Source organism: Cynocephalus volans, chromosome X, assembly GCF_027409185.1.
Source record: "Cynocephalus volans isolate mCynVol1 chromosome X, mCynVol1.pri, whole genome shotgun sequence".
NCBI classification, from domain to species: domain Eukaryota; kingdom Metazoa; phylum Chordata; class Mammalia; order Dermoptera; family Cynocephalidae; genus Cynocephalus; species Cynocephalus volans.
This window is the reverse complement of record NC_084478.1, coordinates 132,176,285-132,201,681: the sequence shown is the minus strand read 5'-3', so window position 1 is coordinate 132,201,681 and position 25,397 is coordinate 132,176,285. Positions and strand designations below refer to the sequence as shown.

General features: G+C 39.1%; 1 protein-coding gene, 2 non-coding genes and 1 pseudogene across 4 annotated transcripts; all 4 read left to right on the top strand.

Annotated features, from left to right (window-relative positions):
* Positions 1-2,444: 2,444 nt before the first annotated feature.
* Positions 2,445-18,003, top strand: UPF3B (UPF3B regulator of nonsense mediated mRNA decay). Of its 2 annotated transcripts, XM_063083326.1 has the most exons (11): positions 2,445-2,687; positions 3,745-3,851; positions 4,059-4,165; positions 8,271-8,369; positions 9,708-9,818; positions 10,264-10,307; positions 10,790-10,972; positions 11,383-11,421; positions 13,220-13,380; positions 13,873-14,167; positions 17,005-18,003. In XM_063083326.1, exons 1-11 carry the CDS (start codon positions 2,532-2,534, stop codon positions 17,152-17,154), a joined length of 1,452 nt encoding a protein of 483 aa, XP_062939396.1. In that variant the 5' UTR covers positions 2,445-2,531; the 3' UTR covers positions 17,155-18,003. The 2 variants fall into 2 exon arrangements, with proteins under 2 accessions (XP_062939396.1, XP_062939397.1); XM_063083327.1 differs by lacking the exon at positions 11,383-11,421.
* LOC134368761 (U6 spliceosomal RNA) lies at positions 16,818-16,924 on the top strand. Its single transcript, XR_010022471.1, has one exon. It is a non-coding gene; the product is annotated as a U6 spliceosomal RNA (small nuclear RNA).
* Positions 18,004-19,870: 1,867 nt separating the features above from the next.
* LOC134368736 (U4 spliceosomal RNA) lies at positions 19,871-20,028 on the top strand (annotated as a pseudogene).
* A 4,613-nt stretch (positions 20,029-24,641) lies between these two features.
* Positions 24,642-24,745, top strand: LOC134368778 (U6 spliceosomal RNA). The gene has a single exon (XR_010022487.1). It is a non-coding gene; the product is annotated as a U6 spliceosomal RNA (small nuclear RNA).
* The last annotated feature ends 652 nt before the right edge of the window (positions 24,746-25,397 follow it).

The window sequence follows — 25,397 nt, the reverse complement described above, 5'->3', positions numbered from 1 at the left end:
CAAGTGTTCAGTTCTGGCCACATTCAGAGACTGTGAACACATTAGACATATAAGTTGAGATGCCAAGTAGGCAGATATATGAGTCTAGAATTCAGGGGAGAGATATGGGCTAGAAATACAAATTTTGAAGTTGTCAGCAGAGAGAAAAGCCAAAAGAATGTATGAGATTAACAAAGGACTGAGTGTAGATAGAAAAGAGTTCTAAGGACTGAGCCTTGGGCCACCCAGCTCTCACGACTGACATATAGCTGGTGGTATAAAGCTAGTGGGCACTACAAAGAGACATATAACAAGATGTAAGTGCAGAGCTAAGCAGTAGGTCAGAGGTAGATAATTAAGCAAGGCTTTCAGGTTCTGAAGGCAAGAGTAAGAGATCCCAAATACAGGGAAATAGTCTTGAATTAGGAATTCAAGCATAGGTTGGGCAATAGAGGTGAGAAAATTTAAGTACAGAATCTGAGTAATATATTCTACATGTCAGCAAAAATGGGACCTTGGCCCTGAGCCAGCTTTCTGCCTTGGGGTCCTAACGCATCCTTAATTTGGATCCTGCCCTCTGTGGGTGTGTGTCTGTGTATCTCTCTAGCTTATTATTTGCCCCTCTCTCCCATTTCTCCACCCTTTCTCCCTAATTGCACATAATACAGAAATAACGTTCAATTGTGCCTAAGACATTTTTTTTGGCGGCTGGCCAGTATGGGGATCCAAACTCTTGATTTTGGGATTTATAACACTGCACTCTAACCAACTAAACTAACCAGCCAGCTCTTAAAATGTGTCCTAATTTCAGACCTGTTTAAATGTGAAAAAAGGCTGGCCAGTTAGCACAGTTGGTTAGAGTAGAATGTTATAATACCAAGGTCAAGGGTTCAAATCCCCATACTGGCCAGCTGCCAAAACATTAAAAAAAAAAAAAAAAAAAGATTAATGGCATGTCACAGTTCACTCCGCAGCATTTTTTTCTTTCCTGTTATATAATTGTGGTCTTAGATTCAATGGTATCTTATATTTGATGCAATGCAAATGCTTTCTCATTTGGGGCAATATTTTTTAAATTTTGCATTCTTTATTTTGTGGGGCTGAATTTTATTGAGGTATAATTTACATAAAATAAAATTTGCCAATTTTAAGTGTACAATTCAATGAGTTTACACAAATATATGCAGTCATGCGACTACCACTACAATCATGATAAAGAATATTTTCATCATTCCAAAAAGTTCCCTGGAGCCCCTTTGCAAACAATCTCTTCTCCCCTCCCCATTCTCTGGGAATCACTGATTTGCTTTCTATCCCTATAGTTTTACCTTTTCTAGAATTTCATATAAATAGAATCGTGCAGCCATGTACTCTCTTTGTGTCTGGATTCTTTCACTCTAATCATTTTGAGATTCATTCATGTTCTTCATTGCTAGGTGGTATTTGATTCCACAGATCTACCACATTTTGTTTATCCATTCAGCTGTTGGTGGACATTTGGATTGTTTCCAGTTTGGGGTTATTCTAAATAAATGTACAACTGGCCTTTTTTTTTTTTTTTTTTTTTTTTTTTTTTTTAAGGGGGGAGGAGGGTGATTCCAACTAAACCAGGTTGGGTTTTCTTTTTTCCCTCCCTGTGGGGCATCAGTACCAGGAGAGAGTACTTTTACTAACAACAACAACAAAAGAAAAACACCAATGAAAAAAAAAAACAAAAAAACGGTGATGAGCTGGCCAGATAACTCAGTTGGTTAAAGTATGGTGCTGATAACACCAAGGTCCGGAGTTCCATCCGTGTACCGTCCAGCCGTCAAAAAATAAAATAAAGGTAATAAAAACAAATTTCATACATTTTGGTCATATTACTCCTTTAAATATCAGTATCTTGTGGGTGTTTAGTAAGTATCTGAATCCTAATCAATGTAAGGAAATAAATTCTTAAGCCTCTGAAAGTACATTTTAGATTCAACGCTAGAAAATACGAGTACAAGTCGTTCCCCTAGTGATGCAAAATTTGCATAACAGAGTTTTATCAGAGGAAAACTATGCGAAGTACAGCCCTATCCGTAGCCCGCACAACATATCTTTCGATCCGAAAAACACTAAACGTTCCAGATGAAAGGACTCGACTACTCACAAATAGGCACCCTGACTACCGATGGCTCCAAAACTCCCGACCAGAGCGGTACCTGCTTTGTACGTCGGTATTTGTAGTTCCCGCGAGAGTCGTTTCTAGTCAAGATGGCGGAGTTACTAATGACGCGCGAAGGAGCGGCCCCGAGGGAGTCTGGGCCGCGAGGGTATTGGGCTGCGTGGGGATTCTGCAGGCGGGAAGTAAAGACCAGGTGTTAGAACTTTTCCGTTGAGGGATGCCGACGCCCTGGAAGTCTCGCGAGATCTTCGCGGGGCCCAATGGAAAGCAGGACCTGGCTTATCACTAGGGGCATCTGTTGGGGGCGGAGCTCTGACAGGAGCTACCCGGGAGTCGTTGGTGCCCGGCGTAGCGGCGGCGTTTAGGCCGAACAGTAGCTGTGAGGAGCGTAGCCGTGGCCATGAAGGAAGAGAAGGAGTATAGGCCTAAGGAGAAGCGAGTTACCTTGTTAACACCCCCGGGGTCCACAGGCAGCGGCGGAGGGGCTTCGGGGGACAGCGCCAAAGGGGAAGACAAGCAGGATCGCAGCAAGGAGAAGAAAGAGGCGCTCAGCAAGGTGCCTGGCTGTTGGCGCGGGAGAGGGCGGGACGGGACGGGTCTGCCGCTTGTGGAGAATGGCTGGGAATGGGGCTGCTGTCTTCCTGTCCCAGGTACCCCTTCTGTCTCTTCGTCTGAATGAAAATCGCACCGCCCTGTCTCATCCACTCTCTCGAAATGAGGGAAGCCCCTCCCGGCCAAGTCCCCGGGTGGGGGTGAAGGAAAGGGGGAACTTCCAGATGAGAAGGGTTTAGGTCAGAGTTGTGAGATGATAATGGGAGAGGGGAGTGACAGCAAAGAGAATGAGGAATTAAAAGTTCAATTGGAGAGAACTGTTAAATAGCGAAGGGGACATCGGGGTGGGAGTAGTTTGTGGTAGGAGCATTAATGGAAGCAAGTTGGGAGAGTGTGGGGGGATAAATAGTCTGGGGGCAGATCGAGAGAATACTATTTTGAGAGCAATGGGTAAATTTTTTGTATTTGGGGCCGAGCCCGTGGCGCACTCGGTAGCGTGCTGCGCTAGCAGCGCGGCGACGCTCCCGCCGCGGGTTCGGATCCTATATAGGAATGGCCGGAGCACTCACTGACTGAGTGCCGGTCACGAAAAAGACAAAAAAAAAAAAAAATTTTTTGTATTCGTTAGAGTTTTGAATTCTTTAAGCTGAATGGGCAAGGATTTTGTTCTAGGGTGTGTTGGACGTGGAAATGATATATTACCAAATCAAGATTTCGTGGCACCCACAAAAGACCAGGGTTGGCCTACTAATTTATTGCCACTAGATCTATTGAAAAATGGGTGATAGAAAATGACGCGCAAACTTGGTAAACTGCGGGTTAAAGTAGAACCTGAGACTTTCTTTACACCAGGCGGTTCTCATTTCCAAGAGTTTTTAAAAACCGCGTTACTGTTACGTTTGACTAATAGTGAGCACTGGGCTGTAGAAGAATATTTTCTCCTGGGTTTTTATAAGTAATCTCTTATTTTAAAGCCCAGCTTTCTTCAGGAACTGTCGTTCTTTCAGGTATGACAGAAAATTGATTTGTACTAATTTTATTTTCCTTATTCATTTCTTAAGGTGGTAATTCGAAGATTACCTCCCACTTTGACCAAGGAGCAGCTTCAGGAACATCTTCAACCTATGCCTGAGCATGATTATTTTGAGTTTTTTTCTAATGATACTAGGTAAAAAAAAAAAAAAAAAGAAAGAAAGAAAAGAAAAAAGAATGAAAAACAAAAAAAAAGGGAGGGGGTAAATGAAAAAGGTTATTTCCATTCTTTTTATCATACTGTTTTCCATTTGATTTTTAGCCTGTCTCTTTAATATGTTCGTACTTGTAATTCAGCCAGACACCTGCTAGCACATTTACATAATTGCTTTCCTCTCTGCAGTCTGTACCCTCATATGTATGCCAGAGCATACATCAACTTTAAAAACCAAGAGGACATTATTTTGTTCAGGGATCGCTTTGATGGTTATGTATTCCTTGACAATAAAGGTGAGTCCTTGTAACTGAACTAGGAGGGGAGTTTCTTTGTCCTTTGTATGTTTAAGACTATCCACTTTGTGGTGTGTTCACAGTGCCTTCCTAGGTAGCATTTTCAAAATCATGGGTGATAGAGTGTGCAACAATTAAAGAGTTTTACACATTGATAAGCTACTGCAATCATATGAATAGACATGTGACCTTTCACAGCCCTTGGGTATTTTTATTAACCTCTTTTTTGTTTTGTTTTTGGCTGCTGGCCTGTATGGGGATCTGAACCCTTGCCCTTGGTGTTACAGCACCGTGCTCTAACCAACTGAGCTAATAGGCCAGCCTAACCTGTTATTTCTCTAGTTTGGTCAACTGAATGAAACCTGTTTTCTCCTACTGTGACAAATTTTTTGCCCTGGATTAGAACTGCTGTTTTGACTATTTAGTTTCAGTGGCAGTACTGATAAATGACTCTTTAAACTTGTATGGCAAGTTTTAAATATTTACTTCTCATCTTCTTCAAGGACCAACATTTACTTAATTATTTAATTCAAATCCTTTAAGCCAACAATTCCCAGTTAGAATACTGTTTAACATTCTCACAAAGTTGTATATAATTAAAACATCAAACTTGATAATCTTCCTCTTTGTATCCAGAAGGGTCCAGTCTATAGGGAAGACAAATTTCTGCCTTAACTTAACTCCGTATTAGTATCTGTTGCTTGCAACATGTAGCCAGAGAATGTCAAATGGCCATTTACTACTTTCTTTTGGCTTTGCAGTCATAAGTGAATGGTGCATCTTTTTGTTCAGTTTTTTCAGTATTGCTTCAAAGTTGCTAAAAGTTAAATCTTTGTCATGGAATATGCCAGTAAAAGTTGAAGGATTGCCACTATGTATCCAGCTTTTATGAATTCCCCCAAACCAGCCATTTCTCCACTCCAACTTTTTTATTCCAGTAGATAGATAGCAATGATTTTGTAGTTACTTAGCCTGGAAATCTGAGTTGTGTTTAGTTTTTTCCTTTCATTTCTATCCCTTACATTTAAAACAAGTAATGAATCTTATCAATGTATTTATTGTTTTTTAATATCTTGTTCACTTTCACACTTTATCTCCTCATCACCTAATGATTAGACAACCACTGCTCCTAAACTTACAGGATTTTCCATTTTTTCCATTTCTGTATAATTCAGTCTTATATTGCCATGAAATTAATCTCTTTTTTTTCTTTTCTGAACATCCAGAGATCAGATCCATGAAATTAATCTCTTTGAAAATAGTGATTTAAATTAACAGTTGTAGGGGGATAAAAACCCCAAACTCCTTAGCCTGGTAGTCAGGGTCCTCCATACTCTGGCCTCACTTCTGTTTTTTTAGACTATCTTCCACAATTTCCCTCTGATTTGGTCTGGTTTATCTGTTCCTTCTCGAATGTATCACAGTTATGAAGCTAATCTGATTCTGCATTCAGTTGGATTTCCAAAATCTTGTTTCTTCCATGATTGCTTTGTGATGCCTTCTGGTCAATTCTAGTTATTTTATTCTGCCTTATGTCTACATGGCAGTGATCTAAGGAGAGTACTTTATACCTTGTATGACATTGTTCTATGGTAGGGAGCTACTATATTTTTTTTCCAGTAGTCACTTGGGGTTTTCTTATTGAGATATAACTCACATACCACAAAATTCACCCTCTCAAATTGTACATTTCAGTGGTTTTTAGTATAGTCACAGAACTGTACAACCATCACTACTAATTTCAGAATGTTTCATCATCCCCCCAAAAAACCAGTATCCATTAGTAGTCATCTCCCATTCTTCCCTCCCTCTAGCCCTTGGCAAGCACTAATCTATTTTCAGTATCTATGGATTTCCCTCTTCTGGACATTGGAATTTTTTTTTTTTTTTTTTTTTTTTTTTTTGGCAGCTGGCTGGTACACAGATGGAACCCTGGGCCCTGGTGTTGTCAGCACCATGCTCTAACCAGCTGAGCTAATCAGCCAGCCTTTGGACATTTCATATAAACAGACTGGCTGCTTTTACTTAGCATAATCTTTTCAAGATTCATCCATGTTGTAGCAGGGAAAGTGTACATACAGTTCAGTAGTGCTAAGTTCATCTTGCAAAACTGAAACTCTGTACCCATTAAACAACAATTTCCCATTTCCCCCTCCTCTTACTCCCTGGCAACCACCATTCTACTTTCTGTCAATATGAATTTGACTACTCTAGGTACCTCATATAAGTGGAATCATACAGTGTCTTTTTGTAACTGACTTATTTCACTTAGCATAATATCAAGGTTCATCCATGTTGTAGGATGTGTCAGTTTCCTTCACTTTTAAGGCTGACTAATATTCTGTTGTGTGTATATACCACATTTTGTTTATCCACTCATCTGTCGAGGGACAGCTGGGTTGCTTCTACTCTTGGCTATTGTGAATAATACCGCTATGAACATGGGTGTACAAATGTATGTTCTCCAGGCTAGCAGTGAAAAAGAAAACAAAAATATATATTCGAGTCCCTGCTTTCACTTCTTTTGGATATATACCCAGAAGTGAAATTTCTGGGTCATATGATAATTCTATTTTTAATTTTTGAGGAACCACCATACTGTTTTCCATAGCAGCTGCACCATTTTACATTCCCACCAACAGTACATGAACATTCCAATTTCTCCACATCATCGTCAACACTTGTTATTTTCTGCTTTTTTGATAGTGGCCATCCTACTGGGTATGAAGTGATTATCTCATTGTGGTTTTGATTTGCATTTCCCTAATGATTAGTGACACTGAGCATTTTTCCATATGCTTGTTGGCCTTTTATATACCATCTTTGAAGAAATGTCTATACAAGTCCTTGACTTTTTTAAATTCGGGTTATTCTTGTTGTTGAGTTGTAGGAGTTCTTTATATAGTCTGGATATTACCCTTATCAGATAATATAATTTGCAAATATTTTCTCCCATTCCATGGGTTGCCTTTTCACTCTGTTGATTGTGTCCTTCAATGCACAGAAGTTTTTAATTTTTTTTTTTTTTTTAAAGATGACCGGTAAGGGGGTCTTAACCCTTGACTTGGTGTTGTCAGCACCACGCTCAGCCAGTGAGTGAACCGGCCATCCCTATATGGGATCCGAACCCGGGGCCTTGGTGTTATCAGCACCGCACTCTCCCGAGTGAGCCACGGGCCGGCCCCAGAAGTTTTTAATTTTGATGTAGTACAATTTACCTAGTTTTGCTTTTTTTTTCTATAACAAAAGATGAACTTTATTTTATTTCTTTAATTTTATCGTGGTAAGAACATTTATGAGATTTACCCTCTCTATTTTTACTTTTATTGCCTGTGCTTTTGGTGTCCGGTGTATTTTTTTTCTTTTAACAGAGTTTTTACAGCTTTATTAAGGTATAATTGACAAATAAAATTGTATATATTTAAATAGTACAGTGTGATAATTTGATATACATATACATTGTGAAATGATTACCATAGCCAAGTTAATTAACATATACACCACCTCACAGTTACCTTTTTAAAAAATAACAGCTTTATTGAGATATAATTCACATACCATAAGATTCACCCTTTTAAAGTGTAAAGTCCAGTGGTTTTTAGTATATTCACAGAAATGTGCAACTATCATCACAATCTAATATTGGAACATGTTATATATATAAATAGCCAAAGAGAAACCCCATACCCCCTATTAGCTGTCATTCCATTCTCCTCACCACTTCCCCCATCCCCGCTCTTAGCAACCACTAATTTATTTTCTCTATAGATTTGCCTATTCTAGTGATTTCTAATGTATCTTTTAAATGAAAATTAGTTTGTAGGCTTTTTTCTTCACATATCAAAATACCACATTTTAGAGGTTGAATTTAAGTGAATATTTTACTTCCCTGCCATATCTTTTCCCTATGTTATCTGTGTGAATTTTGGACTCCTTTGGTAGCAAAGGAGTTGATTATCTTTGTGCCAGTGTGATTTATGCCCTTTCGGAGACCCTCTCCAAATGACTGCCATCAAAGGTGGCCCAGAAAGCAGTGGGTTGATTCCCTTGTATTCACTTTTGACATTTCCTGTGTAATAGCAACTGTACTTTTTTTTCTAAACAGGTCAGGAATATCCTGCTATAGTAGAATTTGCACCTTTTCAAAAAGCTGCAAAAAAGAAGACTAAGAAAAGAGATACCAAAGTTGGGACTATCGATGATGGTACAGTATAGCTCTAGTTATATAATGCTATTGCCATAGGGTTTTTTAAAATAACACCTTTGTGAGAGTTAATTAGACCCCAATATTTTAAATTAGAAAACATACAGAATAAAGTTAATGAGAAATGTTATACACTGATGGAAGTTTTGTTTAATCTTTAGAGTGGAGGTGGGTTTCCTGCAGTAGAATTTCATTCCTCCACCATTGAGCAATATAGTGTTGATTACTGAGTAGTAAATCACCATAAGTTTATTGATTAGAAAACACTGGGAAAAAATCAGATGTTTCAAAATGTAACAACTGCTCCTTGAGGCCTCTTACTATTTTTATGATTATTTATTTGATTTTTGGTTTCCATTATCTTTATAAAAAGGAAGGTTTAAGCTGTGATGGAAAAATTTCTATATTCAAGTAACTTCATATAAAGTACCTGAAGTGATCAGTCCTATTTGCTAGGCTTTGAATATGCAGTTAACTACATACATAAGTAATTAGGTTGAACTGAAAAACTGGAATAATTGCCATTCAAGGTAAACTGGCTCCAGATTTTGAGATCTCTAATGTTATGCTAGATGTTGGATAAGGACTTAGCCCCAATATTTTATATCAGATTGATATTTTAGAATCATCTAGTTTAATTTCTATTATTTGTTACTATAATGACAGTTGTTTTGTAAAGAAAATACAGTAAAGACTCAACACATACCTGCTTATTGATTATATCACAGATTTAGATTTGGAAGACTAGATCAAGTGACATGCTCAACAGTACATAAAAACAAGCAATATAATGACTTAGATGTGTTACCCTTTTTGATGTTGGACATGTCTAGGAGAGAACTCCAGGAATTACTATCACCACCAGTGCCACATCTAGGATTCCCTCCCTATTTACCTTTTTGGAACACCTGATTTTCATATGTTGAGTTTAAAGTGAGGTATACCCATACAAGAATTGCTTACATGCTATAAGTAATACTCTCTGAGGGTTCCATAGCTATAACTTTCAGTTCTCCCCTAAGTGTGACTGGATTAGTAGGAGCGGTGACTTTAAAAGCAAACTATGTAACCACTGGTGGTTGTGTTATTATATGTGGTGTCTCATTTTTCCTGACCCCCATGTTACACCAGCCTCCCACAGTAGGTGTTGGTAATAGTAGTTCTGAGAGTAAGAGTAAGTGATCAGTTAAACCCAAAATAGTCTATCTTTTGGGTATGGTTTGGTTCTCTTTCAATCTTCCATGAAATAGGAAATTATCTTTGATAAAGTATTCTAGATAATATTTCCTTTTTGTTTAAAGTTTGCTCTATTTTCTGTTTCCTTAAACAATTATTTAGATCCAGAATATAGAAAATTTTTGGAAAGTTATGCCACCGATAATGAGAAAATGACTTCTACTCCAGAGACACTGCTAGAGGAAATAGAAGCAAAAAACAGAGAATTGATAGGTAAGTGGGCAAAAGGAATTAGGGCAATTTTTCTTTTTCTTTCTTTTTTTTTTTATCACAATACCTAAGTCTGTCTGCCATTTCCATCACTTTATAGCTGTGTGACCTTGGGGAGGTCACTAACTTCTCTGAAAATGTTTCATCTGTAAAATGCAGATGATAATTCCTTCCTCACAGGATTATGAGAATGCACAGATAAGATAGGAAAAATTCTCTGTGACCTATTAAGTGTCACACACCTTGGTGTTACAAGGTGGCTTTAAAAAGTATTTTAAACCTCCATTGTTGAAATAGAATACTGTAAACCTCTTTCTGATAATATAGTTGTGAACTTTCTGTTTAAGGGGTGTAGTTTTCCCACCTTGGGTGGCTGGCAGGGAATGTCAGAAAATGGAATCCTTTGTAGGGGTTAAGTATTATTAATAATCTGTTTACATTTATGTAGCTAAAAAGACAACTCCACTTTTGAGCTTCCTGAAAAACAAGCAGGTAAATCTTTTGTTTTTATAGTTCTCTCAATACTTTTAATTTCATTGGTTCACATTCTATAAACATTTTAAGAGCATTGGGGTCCTATAGGAGAACTAGCTGCTTTACCCACCATTATTCTTTAAAGATTTGGCTCAAGGATCTCACTCTCTGCCCCTCTTCTTCACTCTGATTGTTGGGCCAGGGGTTCACTCTGCAAACCTGGAGAGTCCTTAGTTTGTCCCATAGACACTGTCTTGATATCCTGAAAGCTTCTAGAAATATAGCAAGGCAGTAGTGGGAGACTGATATTAGCAGGTTCTGGTCTTCATTCTCTTTCATTTTCTGGGTGGGGTGGGAGTTAAGGAGGTAGAATGCCACTTTGTAGAAAACAAGCAAGGAAGATGATCCAGGTTAGTGGGTGCCCACCATGCCTTTAGGATTGATTAGGTTTTTGATGATGATTATTTTATTTGAAGGCTTGTGTTAATGTTTCTTTCTAGAGAATGAGAGAAGAAAAGAGAGAAGAAAGAAGGCGGCGAGAAATAGAAAGAAAAAGACAACGAGAAGAAGAGAGGAGAAAATGGAAAGAAGAAGAGAAACGAAAAAGAAAAGATATAGAAAAGCTAAAGAAGGTAGACAGATTTCCAGAAAGGGACAGATTAAAGGATGAACCAAAGATTAAGGTATGAAGATGATTGAAACTGACTGCATGCTGCTGAAAATTGCATGTATCTACTTCTTTAAATACGTATGCATCTTGTGTTGGTGTAAATGAGGTTTTTTGTTTTTGTCCTTTTGGCCATTGGGGGTGGGAGAAGTGAACAAATAAAAATATTTCCTATAGTACTAATAGTATTTTTTAAATTTAAGATCATTTAAAGGGATTAAGTAGTTTACATGATGTTATCATTTCTTCAGTGCAGATTTGTGTTATTTTATCATTGAAAATGTTCAATTTTTGCATTACTATTCTCTTAATTCATTATAAATGAGGGTTTAGGGCTGGCTAGCATGAATTATGGGTTTTATTCAGCTTTTCCTTCATAATTGATACTTGAAGTTGCCTCATCTGTTTGTTTTCCACTGTCTTCAGGTACACAGGTTTCTGTTACAAGCTGTGAATGAGAAAAATGTAAGGACCAAGTACATGATACAGAGCACCTAATATCATGTCTCACACACAGGTCTTAGCTAATAAGTTCTTTTGGTGGTGGTGGTAGTGTTACCTGTTGAAATCCCTTCAGACTGACTTGGGTCTTCTTAGAAGCTGAGTTATTTTAAATTCCTACTTTAAAAGAAAGCCCAGATGACTTCCTGATGCTCTGCTGTGTACCCAGAAGCTTCAATGACATTCAGCCAGAGGACAACCATGCCTATATAGCTCTTTCTCATCTTATATGCCTCCCATAACTGGCTGACTTATGGGAGGACTAAGGATAAATATCCTGCATTATGTGCCTTCCCTTCTCACATGACTCCCACATTATCTTCTTGCATCTAGCTGGGAATCTGTGAGCAGCAGATTCTGATTAATGCATTGCATGTAGGAAAATGAAAACCTGTAGAAAGATCCCAACCTTGCTGCTTCCCTTCTAAGGGTATGGCTTGGGCAACCCTTGCTACAGCAAACTTTCTGGGGAAGTGTTAGTACCTGGTACTTCAGAGCAAGTCAGAGAAGATCTCAGAGATGGCGGCAGGACCTCCTTTTACCTCTTGATAACAGCAGTTTATGTGGCTAGGGTTCCCTGAGTCTCTACAAGACTCATTATTGGTGATAAGGGGCTTGGGCAGGGGGTGGGGGTCCCTTCTTAATTCCTTCCAGCAGTCTCTGTGTTCACTATGCTACAAGTGACTTCACTTGCTATTGCTAATGGTCAGCAAGGCAGAGGGTAGAGCCAGCCATGCCAGAGACGTTCATTAATGTTCTTATTAGAGTAATGAGCATCTTGGCTTCTAATAAAAGTGTTCATTAGAGAAATAAGAACACTTCCAATGATACCTGCACATGGTATCCTCACTTTACATTGGTGCCTTCTTAGTGTCCAGTTTGGACTCACCATTTGCAGTGGCTGTTTGTGTGCTGAAATACTTCATGCCCAAGTCTTGTGGTGCTTTATCTTTTGCTTGGTGACTTGTATAATGCCTTCACCCTGAGATGAACCTTGTGTGATGCCTTTACTCTTGAGACTTGAAACTCTTCTATTTTGCCTGAGAATCTCTCTGACTATCCAATACTTGGGCGTATTCTAGAGAGATCTGTAGCAGTGATGTGAGAAAGAATGGCATTTTTAAACATATCTATATGATTTGGCATTGAGCAGAGTTCCTACTCAATAGAGATGGAACTTCACTATTCTGTTGTATAAGGCATTTGGATTTTTAAAACAAATGCCAAATAATTCTTGCTATTCCTCTCTAATGGTAATATAATTATACCATCACACATATGTTATTCTCAGGCTCAAGGCAAAATTATTCCTGCAATGGATCTCTCCTTTGGTGACCAAGGTATTTGTCATTCCAAGTATTACATAAAAACAGTCCAACAATAATCTGTCTAGCATTTTAAATTGGGGGAATATTTTCCCAACAAGTTATATCAACATGCTGGTTTGCTACAGAAGCACAATTGGAAATATGTATTGGTTCACTTAAAGATTGACCTATTTAAAGCCAAAGGAGTCTTGATCCCATTGCCACAAAGTGATTAAACCACTTCATATGAGTGGATAACACTTTCACATTAATAGCATCCTTTTAGTAAATTACTACTCACATGAAGCAGTTCACCTGAAAGTTTAAGAGCACCTGCAGAGATAGGGGGCCTTCTATAGTCTAAATTTTAAATATTTAGTATATTGTGTTCTTTGATAGAATCAGAAGACAGTGTCCCATCCCTCAAAAAAAAAATAAACGTATTCTCTTTAAAGCTCCTCAAGAAGCCAGAAAAAGGAGATGAAAAAGAATTGGACAAAAGAGAAAAAGCCAAGAAATTGGACAAAGAGAATCTGAATGATGAAAGAGCCAGTGGGCAAAGTTGTACCTTGCCCAAGCGTTCTGATAGTGAACTTAAAGATGAAAAGCCAAAAAGGTCAGTAGTTGAGGGTCTTTGGTATGTTTGATTTCTAGATGTTAATTTTGCTGCTGTATCTTAGATTCGTACCTGAGTTAAGATAAACTGTTTCAAGGGCTGGCCTGTGGCTCACTCGGGAGAGTGTGGTGCTGATGACACCAAGGCCACGGGTTCAGATCCCTATATATGGATGGCCGTTTAGTTCACTTGAGAGAGCATGGTGCTAACAACACCAAGTCAAGGGTTAAGATCCCCTTACCGGTCCTCTTTAAAAAAAAAAGATAAACTGTTTCATGCGAGTCAGGGGGGTGAGGAGGAAGGGTTTCAAATATTCTAGTATCTTAATCTGGGTGAATGGTTTTTGGTTTATGTTGTTTTTAAAACAGTAGTATTTTTTACTCTGCTCTAAAGTGCAACCTCATTTCATTGGCCAAGTCAGAATCACAGTGTTCGTGCATTTGTGATTACCAGATCTTTGAGGGTTCCATCTTAGATTTGTTTTTCATGCAGACCTGAAGATGAGAGTGGCAGAGACTACAGGGAGAGGGAACGGGATTATGAACGGGATCAGGAGCGCATACTCCGAGAGAGAGAGAGACTGAAGCGGCAAGAAGAAGAGCGCCGTAGGCAGAAGGAGCGCTATGAGAAAGAGAAGGCTTTTAAAAGAAAAGAAGAAGAAATGAAAAGAGAAAAAGAAGCACTTCGAGATAAAGGAAAGAAGATTGAAAGCACAGAATTAATAGGCAGCTCAGAAAAAACTGAAAAGAAAGAGGAAGTGATTAAGAGAGATCGCATAAGGAACAAGGTGCTGCTTTTTCTTAAACTTGTTTATTTTCCCGAGGATTTTTTCCTTCTCCTTCAAGTGTAAATAAAGGGCTAGCTCATTATTTATTGTAGAATTTTTAAAGGGGAACTTTATCTGCACCTTTTTTTTCAATCTTGGCTAGGTTCTTTTATTAACTTATTGTAGAAATTTCAAACACGCACAAAAGTAGAGAAAATAAAGAATAGTATGATGAACCCCCTTGTACCCATCATCCAGCTTCAACTATTATCAACTCGCCCTTCTTTTTACTCTATACCATCCCTACTCCTACTGGATTATTCTTAAGCAAATCCTAAACATATAATTTCTTCCTTAAATACATCAACATTAGAGATAAAGGACTTTATTCATATAACTCTAGTAGCATTTTCACACTGAAAAACCTGACAATAATTCTTAACATTCTATCTACTCAGTGTTCAGGTTTTTTCACAGTTGCTTCATAATGTCTTTTTTATAGGATCTAAACAAGGTCCACAAACTGCATTTGCTTGAAATGTCTCCTTAAATTCTCTTTTAATCTAAACAATTCCCCCTCCTTTTGTTTTCCCTACTATTTATTTGTTGTAGAAACCAGTTTGTCTTGTAGAGCTTCTCATGTTCTGGATTGGCAAATTACTTCCTGGTGGTGTCATTTAACATGTTTCTGTATTTTCTGTTTCCTTTAAAACTGGTAGTTATATCTGTGTCAGGGGTCAGCAAACTTTTTCTGTAAATATTTTAGGATTTGTGGGCCAGTGTCTGTGTCACAACCACTAAAATCTGTAGGAAAGCAGGCATAGACAATATGTAAAAGAATGGATGTGGCTGTGTGCCAATCAGACTTTCTTTACAAAAACAAGTGGCCCCTGACCTAAAGACTTGAATATATTCAGACTCAATTTTTGGCAAGAATATTTCATAGGTTTTGCCATGCACTTTCTTCCTACTGCATCACATCAGGAAGCATATGATGTCTGGGTGTCCTTTTCTTTGTGATGTTATGATTGATCAATTAACAATTGTCTTAGGCTTATTTAATAGAATGTCCTTTTTCTTGGAGATACAAGCTGAAATATTTAGGGATGAAGGGTCACGATGTCTGCAACTTACTCTCACATGGTTCTACCATTTAAAATAATAATATGTGTATATGTGTGTGTGTGAAAAAATATATATACACACCCATACATTAGATTCAAAAAGCAAGTGTAACAAAATGTTAACAATTGATGAATCTAGGAGAAGGGTATGAGTTATTCATTGTACAGGATTATACATGTTTTACAAAACATTTCTATAGATTTAAAATTTTTCAAGATAAAAAGTTGAAAAAACAAATCAGTAGGTTCAGGTATTGTGAACCTGACCCAGCTATTATAAAAATTTTTGTCAGCCTTTCTCCTAATGATTTACTTAGATTCATTCTTTCATTGGGGGGGGGGGGGATGGTGATATACAAATTCTGTCTTTCCTGTTGCATTTATTAGCTGATGTCTTCTATAAAGAAGAATTTTCCGTCATCAACTATTCAGTTAGCCTGAAATGCAGTTTACACAGGAAAGGGGAGATAAACACTTGATCCTTTCCCTTTATTTACCAGTATTCAGAGTAATGATTGGTGTCCCAGATTATTGATGAGTCTTGTTTTGTTTAGTCTTTAAGAACCCATGGATTTAGAAATATTTGGTACGTTCCTATTTGTTATTATCAGTTTTTATCCTCATTGATGTTCAGATTGTCCCATCTTTGCACAGTGGGAGCCCCATCATCCATTTCTTTAAATACTATGCAGGACCCTCATCTGTTTTAACATTTCATCTTGTGAAAATTGTGAAGTATTTTGCTGGAATTATTCAATTAAGAATAATGCTTTAGGGCTAATTTTCATAAGTCAGGAAGAAAGAGTAACAAAGGCTGATGCAATTTTTTGTTGAATTCTAAATTCTATATGTTTTAAGTTTTTCATCATCGTATTGTCATAAACCAAACACATTACTTGAACTGAGAGGTATATGATAACTTTATCGAGGCTTATTTAGGAATGTGAGATCTAAAGTCCCACTTGCTAAGGTTGTACCTGAATTAAAAAACAAATTATGTTTGTGACAAGTAACATGGGGTCTAAGCTCATAATTTCAGTGAAGTCTCTTCTTAAGAGTTTTAATTCTTTATTATTGTTGTTTTTACTTCTAAAGAATTTCTTTTTTTTTTTTTTTTTTTTTGGCAGCTGGCCAGTACGGGGATTGAACTCTGGACCTTGGTGTTATCAGCACCACGCTCTAACCAACTGAACTAACCAGCCAGCCCTAAAAATTTTCTTATGTGGTGGTGCATTGTAAAGTCAAAGCCAATTTACTGATGGGGAAGAGAGATAGGTGATAGCTGTGGTTTCTAAGTATTAAAAAAAAGTCTGATTAGTTCATCTTGAGGTGGTTAAGAAAATTAGACATAGATTTCCCAAAAGTTTACCCTAGACATATAAAATAATATTTATGAAATTGTTGCTTTTCTTTGGCGATAAGCGACAGGAAGTGGGCAGTTGTCATGTACCATGACCTCACATTTTTGATCTTGCATGACTTGTTTTTAGTATATATTAACACATAATTTATGACTCTGAAAATCCCATGTAAAAGCTTAATAACAAGTGCTCGCTCTGGCAGCACATATACTAAAATTGGAATGATATAGAGAAGATTAGCATGGCCACTGCGCAAGGATGACACGCAAATTCATGAAGCGTTCCATATTTTTAATCTCTGAATTCTTTTTTTTTTTTTTTAAAAAAGCTTAGTAACAATGTTGTAACATTAACGTATTTCATTTTACTTTAGGATCGCCCAGCAATGCAGCTTTACCAACCAGGAGCTCGAAGCCGAAATCGACTCTGTCCCCCTGACGACAGCACCAAGTCTGGAGATTCAGCAATAGAAAAAAAGCAGGAAAGTGGTATTAGCCATAGAAAAGAAGGAGGAGAGGAATGATAAGTCCCAGTGGCCTTAGGTGTCCTGACTGTCTAGTCAGCCAAAAGAGCACACATTAAGCATTCCAGAAGTGCCTTCAGGGCAAAGGAATAGAGAGAAAGAAATGGGGTCGCTGTGCTGGTGGGGTACACTGCAGAGGAGTATGTTTTGCGTCAAAGCAGGAATGTGATCCCAGGTTCAGAATTGGAAGTACAATTTCATTGTTTTTGTAATTTCTACAAATTAATTTTAAAGTGTCACCAAAAAAGATGATGGCAAGGACATGCATTGCAATTTGCAGACAGGAAATATCAAGGGAGTACTTAATTATATATGCCATGAGAGAAAAATAAGAGAGCTGGCTCTACAACAAAAGGTGTTAATGCTGGATTGAATTTTCTCTATTTGGGTGGAGCAGAGTCACTTTGAAGTCTTGTTCAGGTCTAGTTATATTGCATTGTTGGTGATAACTGTTGACTTTGTGTAGGGTAGAAGCAACAAGCATGTAATTGTAGTTAAAGTACAGTGAAGGATATAACACATTTTTGCTGATGCAAAAATTTAGTCATGTGTATATCTTATGTCCTAACGTTTTAGGATTAGTTTTAGTTTTTTGTTTCCTTACATGAGCTTAGCATAAAGAATATTTCTAAACATCTTATTTTGCCATTAGCCTTTTTTCTATTAATAAGTAAAATGTAGCCCTTGTTTAGTTCTTGACAATCCAGTCTTTGTTTTATCTTAGGTCTCCTGATCTGAGTGCATACCCTCTCCAGGAAGGAAACTACACCAGTATCTGTTCCTGTTAAATAACAACTTTTAGTTTTAGCTTGTTTTGTGTTAATGTCAATAAATAGCAACAGCACTCAAGTATGAAGCTAAGTGTGTTTATTAACTTTACTAAATAGCTATTAGTTTTGAGAAATTAAACTTTTGGTGCTGAATTAACCTCCTGGGAATTTTGAAAGGGGATGAATGACAATAGTCTCTTCCTTCACTAGCATTATGCCTTTGTTTTGCCCACCAGGGAGAGGATTAAACCATGGTTCACTATTCTTGTTCCGTAAGAACCAAAATATTTGGAAAACATCCTTGAGCTTCTGCTTGATTTCATCCTTCCAGTCCCTCCTACCACTGGGTCAGTTTGCCTTTACTTTAAACTTTACTTAAACATAAAGTCATTGCTTTATGTTTCCTCAGCCTTTAGAAACCAGTATCCCAAGAGGCAGGTAGAAGGAGAATGGGGGACTAGCCAGTTGGCTCAGTTGGTTAGAGCGCAGCCTTATAACACCAAGGTAACAAGTTTAGATCCCTTTACCGGCTAGCTGCCGAAAAATGAAGGAGAATGGCTGACAGCGTCCCATGCCACAGAGAGGTTAAGGAAGACGAGAAATGTGAAGTTTTCACTGGATTTGGCAGTACTGAGGTCATTAGTGAACTTGTGAGACAAAAACCATGTTACAGTCAGGGGTAAATGGCAGGTGGGAAACAGAGACGGGAGCAGTTGGATAAATGAGTGTTGGAGCTCAGAGAAGAGAGTCAGGCTGGATATACCGATATGGAATTCATCTGTTTTTAGATGGTCATTGAACCACGGGCACCGATTCCATCATTTAGGAGGAGAGAGTGAAATAAGAGCAGAAGCAGACCTAGGGCCCAGCCTGGAAAAACACCAACATTACTATACAGGTCAGGCAATGTATCTACAAAGACACAGGAGTAGCCACAGAGTAGGAGAAAAACCAGACAACTCTGGTTATTACTTAATCTAAGATAAAAGAAGAGGGAGTGGCCAGAAGGGTTGGATGCTGCTGAAAGGTCAAGTATGCCTGAAAGGGACCATGGGATTCAGTGCCTTACAAATCATTGATGATCTGGAATTATGGGGAATGGAAGCCAGATTGGGTTGAGAATGGAAACAGTTAAATACGAGAAATACTAAAGTATGTTTAGAAGCCAAAAGGGAAGCCCTAAGAGAACATGAATACCAAAGGGAAGAGATGACTAATAATGTAGGTTTCCTGCAAAGGCAGGTGAAAATGGAAGCCAAGGTAGAGGTTAGAGGAGTGGCCTTAGGAGAAGTGACGCTCCTGAACCATCAGTCATGAGTTGGCATTGCTTGCCTCCTTACCCAGCCTGTTGCCAGCCATCTCAAGGCTGTTTCCATGTCAGCACCTCCCTCTTCTTTTCTACTTGCCTTGCCACTCCAACTCTGGGTAACCCACATGTCCCCACCCAGTCTTAAATTTCCACTCTATTAATTTAGCAAACATTTACTGGTCACTGACTGTATCAGACCCTGGGGGTTAAGGACTCAAACAAGTCCTTGAGGAACTCATGGGCCAGTGGTGGCAAGAGACAAATAGAAATAACCAAAGCACAATGCAAATGCGAGAAGGGCTATAGTATAGCACAGGGTGGTATGGGAGCCTCCTGCCCCTAAGCTGCCAAGTGTCACTGGAGAAAAATCTCTAAACCAGATTGACTGGTGAAACCATGGGAGGGCCCTCCCTCTGCTAAGCAATTTTTTTAATCTGTTTCAAACTGACAACCTTTTCCACAGTGCCACCTACCTTTCTTTCTCTAGTTTGCTCCCTTGCTCTTTTTTTTTTTTTTTAAATCCACATGAGTATTTCCTGGTACCTTGCTGCTCTCCTTTCCTGTGTTGGGGAGAGCAGGATGAGGACCACTTCCTCATAAATCATAATTTCATGTTCTTAAAAATAAACTGTTACATAGCTTTGTGCAGTGGTAGTATCATAGCCAATGAGGTTTATCCAAGGCACTTTTATTGCTAATTGAAAATAAACTGTTACAAATAATAGAAAAGCAAGGGTTCATTCAATTTTTGCCTACTTTTCTTCAGACACAGGTTTGATTTCTTTAGAAATAAAGACAGGATGGAGACAATCCAGACACTGGATATCTGAACATTTATTGAGTACCTCCTACTATGTGTTGGCACTGACACTATGGTAGTGAACACAACATGGTCCCTTTCTCATGACGCTTACAACCATGGGGAGTTGGCTGCTCTGGTAGAGAGAAGTGATGCTAAGGGAAGTAGGCAGTGGGGGTAGGTATCTGCAAGGCAATGAAAAAGGGATGGCTCAGGCATTCATGAGGCTTTAACAGCTTCAAAATCAGGAACTGGACCCCCTTCTCCAACATGTACACACAAGGTAGTCCTGAGGCAGTAATTTAGCTCTGATTATAAAATTAAGATCTAACTTTCTGTGGTATTCACAGATTTTATCTTTAATTCCATAAGAAAAGGATTAACTAAAGGAGTTTTATAACCTTTTGTTGGTAAAAGAGCTCTGTATGTTATACGCTTTTATGAGGGCTGCCCAGAATTTTCTTAACTGATTGTGGGCTGTCCTTTATACCACAAAACTGTAATGTAACATTTATATCATTAGGAAGAGCAAGGTAGCAAAGATACGCTTACACTTGGTGAATTCTTGGAAAGTATATGGTAACAGCTACGTACATAGGATTAGCCATCCTTAGAAATATCACAGAACTCACATATTCACTCACCAAATATTTATTAAGCTCCTACTATGAAGACACGAGTAAATACATCATAACTTGTTCAATGCTATTATAATAATGTCTGTATTTCCAGACTTAAAGGCCATCCTCTGTATCTCCCACCTCTGATCACCACCCTGATCTCAGATCTAGCTGTCTACTAGACATCTGCACCTGGATGACCCACAAGTAGTTTGGGTCCCAAACTGAACTCAAGTTCCTTTCCACCCTCAGTCCTGTTTCCAGAGAAAGTTAACTACCTATCCACTCAGCACTGACAGTCATATTTGACTTCATCTTCACCCCCCCACCCCACCCCAGCCAATCAGTCATTGTATTCTGTTTATCCAATCCAGCTCCCTCGTCTCCATCCCCCCACTGCCCTAGTTCAGGCTGCCATCATTCATTCTTAAGTATTTTTTGAGCACATACCATGTGCCATTCATGTTCTAGGTTTTGGAATTAAAACACCAAACAAAACAAAATTCTTGCCTTCATGGAGCTTACATTCAAGTAGAGGGAGAAAATAAATAGGCAAAATATATACTGTTAGAAATTGCCAGGTGCTTAGGAGAGAAAAATGTCAGGGAAGGGGAATATGATATTCATGGGTGGGGATTGAAAGGCTTCAAGTAAAAGACTTGAGACAGAAATGAGGGAATTAGCCCTGTGGATATCTGGGGGAAAAGCCTTCTAGAGGAAAAAGTACATGAGAAGGCCCTGGGGTTGAAGTGTGCCTGGTCCATTCCAGAAATGGTAAAGAGACCTGTGTGGCTGGAATAGAGTGAGCTAGGGAAAGAGTAGTAGAAAGGGATGGAATAAAGTCAGAGAGCTGACGGGAGCAAGATTCTATGAGACACACTTAGAACTTGGAATTTTATTCCAAATGATAGAGGGACTATAGCAAAGTTTGAGCAGAGGTATGACAACATTTTAAAATAAAAGGATCACTCTGGCTACTGAATTGAGGAGACCAAAGCAGGCAAAGGGGTAAAAAGAGAGAAAAGTCAGGCTACTGCAGTAATCTAGTAGAGAGCTCCTGGTGGCTTGGGCCAGGATGATAGCAGTGGAGGCTGTCAGAAGTGATCAAAATGTGGACATATTTTGGGCCGAGCCCGTGGCGCACTCGGTAGAGTGCGGCGCTGGGAGCGTGGCGACGCTCCCACCGCGGGTTCGGATCCGCTACAGGAATGGCCAGTGCACTCACTGGCTGAGTGCCAGTCACGAAAAAGACAAAAAAAAAAAAAAAATGTGGACGTATTTTGTAGGTAGAGTCAACAGAATTTGCTGACTGGCCAGATGTGGGGTGTGAGAGAAGAATGAAAGATTATTTAAACAACTAGAAGGATGGAGTCATCATTGAGATAGGGAAAACTAAGAAAAACTGTGTGTGTGTTTGCTGGTAGTGGGGCTATCAGGAGCTCAGTATTGGACATGTAAAGCCATGAGACTGAATGAGATCACCATGGGAGTGAGTACAGATTGAAAAGAAGAGATCCAATGACTGAGCTCTGAGACACTCCAAGCGTTAAGAAATGAGATAAAGAAGAACTAGAAAAAGAGATTCTGACGGAGCAGTCAGAAAGTTAGGGAAAAAACCAAGCAAGTGGGCTGTGCTGGAAGTGAAGTGAAGAAAGTATTCCAAGCAGGAGTCAACTAAGACAAATATTGATATAAATAAAATCATATCAGAGAGATTAAATTAGGATTTAGCAACACGGAGGTTATTGGTGACCTTAAGGAGAACAGTTTCAGTTTAAGTGCTGGGTGAAAACCTGACAAGTGGGTGCCTGAGAGGATGGGCACCCTCTAGTATGGCTATAATTTTTTTTTAATGGAAAATAACAAGCATTAGCACGGATGTGGAGAAACTGGAACTCTCCTACATTGCTGGTGGGAATGTGAAATAGTGCAACCACTGTGGAAAGCAGTCCAGCAGTTCCTCAAAATGTTAAAATAGTGTTACCATATGACCCAGCAATTCCATTCCTAGGTATACGAGTGACACCCAAGAGAAATGAAAACAGGTAATCAAACAGATACTTGAAGGCCAAAGTTTATAGTAGCATTATTCACTCAGCCAAAATATAAAAGCAACGCAAATGTCCATCAGCTGATAAACGGATAAACAAGATGGTATATCCATACAGTAGATTATTATTCAGCCACAAAAGGAAATGACGTACTGATACATGCTACAACATGGATAAACCTTAAAAGGCTACATATTTTATGATTCCATTTATATGAAATGTCTAAAATAGGCAAATCCAGAGAGACAGAAAGTAGATTAGAGGTTTCCTAGGGCTGGGGGAAAAGGGGCAATGGAAAGTGACTGCTAATAGTTACAGGTTTATTTGGGGTTTTGTTTGTTTTTCCTTTTTTTCTTTTTTGGCATCTGGCTAGTACAGGGATCGAACCCTGGACAACTGAACAAACTGAGCTCTAACCAACTAAGCAACCCAGCCAGCCCCTTGTACAGGTTTATTTTTAGAGTGATGAAAATATCTGGAATTAGTGGCAATGGCTGCACAACCTTGTGAACATACTAAAAACCACTGAAGTATACACTTTTAAAATAGTGACTTTTATGGTACATGAATTATATCTCACTTAAAGAATGGGAGGAGAGAAATTGGAAACAGTGAGTATTGACACATCTTGGACATGCTTTTGTTGTAAAGAGGAGAAAAAGGAGCAGTAGCTGGAAAGGGAGTCGGGGTAAAGAGCAGTTAATATGGGAGAAATTATGGCATATTAAAGTGTATGTTGATGGGAACAATCCAGTGAAAAGCAAGGACAGAAAGGGAAAATCTGCCAGAGCAAAGTTGCTGAATAGGTGAGAGAGGTTTGGATCTAGGGCACAAGCAAGCAGAAAGCCCAGCTGCAGCACAAACCCCTCATCTGTAGTAACAGGAGGACGGTGGAGTATTCGAGTGCAGGTGCTGGTAGATGGGATGTGGTAGATGGGTCATCGAAGCTCTCTTGCGATCGCTTAAATTTTCTCAGTGAATAGGAACTGAGGTCGGCAACTGAGGGTTGCAAGTTTAAGGAGAGCAGAGAGGTTTGACACAGTTGTCTAGGTCAAGGGTTAGCAAACTACAGCCTTTGGATGAAACTCAGCCACCACCTGTTTTTGTACAGCCTATGAGCTAAGAATAATTTCTGCATTTTTAAATGTTTGTAAAAAAAAATCAAAAGAATATTTTGTAACAAGTGAAAATTCTAGGAAATTCAAGGTTAATATCTATAACTAAAGTTTTATTGGAATCTAGCCACCCCCATTCATTTACATATTGTCCAGCTGCTTTCATCCTGCAACAGCAGAGTTGAGTAGTTGCAACAGACACTGTATGTCATCTGCAAAGCCTAACATTTACTATCAGAAAAAGTTTGCTGGGCCAAGCCCGTGGCGCACTCGGGAGAGTGCGGCGCTGGGAGCGCAGCGATGCTCCCGCCGCGGGTTCGGATCCTATATAGGAATGGCCGGTGCACTCACTGGCTGAGTGCTGGTCACGAAAAAGACAAAAAAAAAAAAAGTTTGCTGACCCCTCGTCTAGGTCCTTGCTACCCAAAGCGCTGCTCCAAGGTGCAGCAGCATGCATGCACATCACCCGGCAGATTGTGAGAAATGCAGGATCAGAATCTGCATTCTAACAAGATCCCCAGGTGATTCGTGTGTACAATAAAGCTTGAGAAGCGCTGCTCTAGGAGAGCGGGAGAGTGGCTGAACGGAAGAAATATAGGGTTGTGGGGTAGCATTAATGGCCCACTTTAAGATAATGTGCTGAACTTGAAGCAAGGTCAGTTTCCTCCAGACTCATTCAGTTGCCAGAGATGCAGGTTGTCGAGTAGGTGGAGGATTGGATCTACCAGGATTATGGTTTCACCAAGTGAATGTAAGAAAGGGCAAGGTATATACAGGCAAGGTGAGTGCTTGATGCAATTTAAGCTAAGTAAGGAGGGAAAATGTGCTTGCTTCGGCAGCACATATACTAAAATTGGAACAATACTGAGATTAGCATGGACCCTGTGCAAGAATGACATGCAAATTTGTGAAGCATTCCACATTTTTTTTAAAAAACGAGGGAAGAGAAGACACGGAAGGGTGCCTTCGTGGACCTTACATTCTAGGGAGGGAGTCAGACAATAAATAAATAAGATATATGTTATCTCAGATAAGTATTATGAAGAAAAAGCAGGGAGTGCAGAGTGGAGGGCAGGGGTTACAATTTTAGGTAGGTAGGGTGGTTAGGGAAAGCCTCACTGAGACAGAGACATTTGAATAAAGACCTAAAGAGACTGATGAAGGAAGCCATTGGGATATGGGGAAGAGCTTCCAACAGAGGGAACAGCACATGCAAAGGCCCTGAGATGGGAAGGTAACTGGCCAGTGTGGCCAAAGCAGAGTGAACTGAAGGCAAGAGCAACTGGAGATGAGGTCAGAGAGGTGGGGGTGAAAGGCGGTCTAATTGTGTATGCCTGTTGTGAGAATTAGATCTTTACCCAGTGAGATGATAAGCCATTTAGAGCCATTAAGCAGAGTGATATGATCTGACTTGTTTTTAACAGGATCGCTCTGACTGCTGCGTTGAGAAGAGACTGCAGAAGGGCAGGGCAAGAGGAAAGGAGAAAAGTTAGGATCCAAGTGAGAGATGAGGGGTGGGGGCAGTGAGGAGCACTGGATTCTAGATATATTTTGAAGAGAAAGCTGAGAGGATTTGCTA

Bases quoted from the DNA above. Each gene is read 5' to 3' on its own strand.
- UPF3B (XM_063083326.1), top strand. From the start codon at position 2,532: ATGAAGGAAGAGAAGGAGTATAGGCCTAAGGAGAAGCGAGTTACCTTG. The intron at 2,688-3,744 runs GTGCCTGGCTGT...TCATTTCTTAAG, and splicing joins AGAAAGAGGCGCTCAGCAAG to GTGGTAATTCGAAGATTACC. The intron at 13,381-13,872 runs GTCAGTAGTTGA...TTTTTCATGCAG, and splicing joins AAAGATGAAAAGCCAAAAAG to ACCTGAAGATGAGAGTGGCA.